We start from the raw sequence: 2,663 nt of genomic DNA on the forward strand, positions 1-2,663 counted from the left end.
GCGCTTGGAAGACATGCAGATGGCTCTCTAAGTCCCAGGCAGGCAAGGGCTATATATTAAAATCCTGTTTAAAAACAAAACAAAACAAGAAAAGCCTCTTTGTGTATACCTTTAATCCCAGCAACCACACTAATTAGCCTTAGAGGCCGGGTGGTGGTACAGGCCTTTAATCCCAGCACTAGAGAGAAATATAAAATGGGAGGAGACAGGTCTCACACTCAGTCTCATTCTGAGGATTTGTGGAAGTAGGATCACCATTTCAGTTTGAGGTAGTGGTAAGAGCCAGTGACTAGCTGCTTTGCTTTTCTGATCTTCAAATTGAACCCCAATATCCATCTCTGGGTTTTTATTACTCGTGCTACATTATCTTACCTAGGATGTGGGGGTGGGGGTTGGTATATGGATCCACATGTGGGTGGTAGCCATAGGTTCACCTCCCATATTGTTGTGCAAGAATTATCCACCTTTTTTCTTAAAATGTATCTCAAGGACCTAGCGTTTACAGATTAGACTAGGCTAGCTGGACAGCAAAACTCAAGGATCTGCCTGACTCTACTTCTCCAGTACTGGGGACACAAATGAATACCACACCTGGCTTATTATCTATTTATTTTTTTAAGATGGTCTCATCTATGCTGTGTAGCTGAGGATTGATTTGTACTTCTGATCCTCCTGCCTCTGGTTCCTGAGTGTAGAATTGTAGGAATATGAGCTTATGGCCAGTTTTATGTTTTGCTGGAGATTGGACCCAGACCTTTGCATGTGAAGGGAGCTTTCCACCAACTGAGCCACCTCCCCAATCTTTACATTGGTGGAACTAACATACACTTGCTTGCATCTCTTGTCTTTGACTTGCATCGGGGCACACCTACACATGTACATATACATACAAAAATAAGTAAGTAAATGTAAATCCACTGGCCCTTCCTGTTAGAGATTTTAAATTGAAAGTTTAGAGCCAGGCATGATGAGTCACACATGTAACCCGAGCAATTGGGATGCTCAGTTGGGAGGAGGACCACAAGGTTGAGGCCAGCCTGAGCTGTGGCAAGACCCTCTCCATAAATTAACTATATATGTATAGTTTGTAGCTAAAGCTCATTAAGGAAGGTTTCATTTCTTTTTTTTTATAGGTTCCAATTTATTGTGCCTAAGGAATGGAACAGCAGATACAGACCTGTGTGCATTCATCTGGCTGGAACAGGAGACCATGTAAGACTTCAACTCTAGGAAACCCTCAGCACGTCTTCTCAGCACTTGCTATTGTGTTCTAAGTGTGCCATCTCTCTCCTTAGCATTACTGGAGGCGCAGGACTCTCATGGCTCGTCCTATGATTAAGGAGGCCCGAATGGCTTCATTGTTGCTAGAAAACCCTTATTATATCCTTTTGTTCTATTTTAAAAGTTTCTTTATATCTTTATTTATATATTTACTCTTCAAAAGAATAATCAGTAGTGCTTTTTTTTTTTCAATTATTTTCTGAGACAGGGTTTCTTTGTAGTTTTAGAGCCTGTCCTGGAACTAGCTGTTGTAGACCAGGCTGGCCTCGAACTCACAGAGATTCACCTGCCTCTGCCTCCAAGTGCTGGATTAAAGGTGTGTACCACCACCACCCAGCAAGAATTACTTATTTTATTTTATGTGTATGGGTATTTGTCCTGCACATATGTCTGTGTACCATATGTGTGCTCAGTGTTTGTGGAGACCAGAAGAGGGCGCCAGATCCCCTGGAACTGATACTACAGTTGTGAGCTGCCTTGTGGTACTGAGAATTGAACCCAGGTACCCTAGGAGAACATCCAGTGCTCTCCACTGCTGAACCAGCTCTCCAGCCCCAGTGGTAACTAACTTTTCAAAACTAGTTAAATCCAGTATAAGGTCCGAAAATATTTAAAAATCAAGAATGTAAGATTATTTTACACCTTTTAAAAGGAAATGTAATGAAAAGTAGCAATCAGGAGTTCAAGACCAGCCTGAGCTACAAAAAAATCCCGGCCAAAAGAATATATATAAAAAATATAAAGGCCAGGTGTGGTGGTGGTGGACGATGCCTTTGATCCCAGCACTTTGGAGGCAAAGGCAGGCAGATCTCTGAGTTTGAGGCCAGCCTAGTCTACATAGCAATTTCTAAGACAGCCAGAGCTACCTGTCTCAAAATAAGTAAAGAATGCATCATATATGGTGTCTCTTTCCTATCATTCCAGATGCTCAGGAGGTTGAAGCAGGAAGGTTGTGAGTTAAAGCCAGCTTAGGCTTCATAGTGAGACTAACATAATATTTTAATGCTATTTATAATAATGATAAATTGTATTGTATTTCTTATATTTCTTGAGGTTCTTATGCTGGACTTAATAAGTCAAATGTTCGCTATTAAAGAAATGATCATTTCCAAATATATTTATAGTAAAGGTGAAGATCTAGAACAATACTTAATTTTCAAGATGACATTAGACTATTCATAGAAGAAAATGAACTGATACACAACATACCTAGTAATAAAAGAAATGTAAAGTTCAATTACCAGTGTTTCTTACATGACAAACACAGTATTTGGAAAGCTCCTGTGAAAGGGGAACTGAGTGCAAATGACTGAGAATCAGTTTAGCTCCAGACAAAAGTAATTTTTTTTTTTTTTTTTTTTTGGTTTTTCGAGACAGGGTTT

General features: G+C 40.0%; 1 protein-coding gene across 4 annotated transcripts in view; it reads left to right on the forward strand.

Moving 5' to 3' along the window:
• The window catches only part of Abhd18 (abhydrolase domain containing 18), a 40,663-nt gene that overhangs the window by 22,023 nt on the left and 15,977 nt on the right, over window positions 1-2,663 (forward strand). For 2 of the 4 annotated variants that reach the window (XM_026782856.1, XM_026782860.1), the window contains exons 4-5: window positions 1,134-1,212; window positions 1,296-1,380. In XM_026782856.1, the coding sequence (XP_026638657.1) occupies window positions 1,134-1,212; window positions 1,296-1,380 (164 nt within the window). Of the gene's footprint in view, window positions 1-1,133; window positions 1,213-1,295; window positions 1,381-1,771; window positions 1,842-2,663 lie in introns of those variants that run through there. The other 2 variants (XM_026782865.1, XM_026782873.1) reach the window with 2 other exon arrangements.

Source organism: Microtus ochrogaster, chromosome 1, assembly GCF_000317375.1.
Source record: "Microtus ochrogaster isolate Prairie Vole_2 chromosome 1, MicOch1.0, whole genome shotgun sequence".
Classification (NCBI taxonomy): domain Eukaryota; kingdom Metazoa; phylum Chordata; class Mammalia; order Rodentia; family Cricetidae; genus Microtus; species Microtus ochrogaster.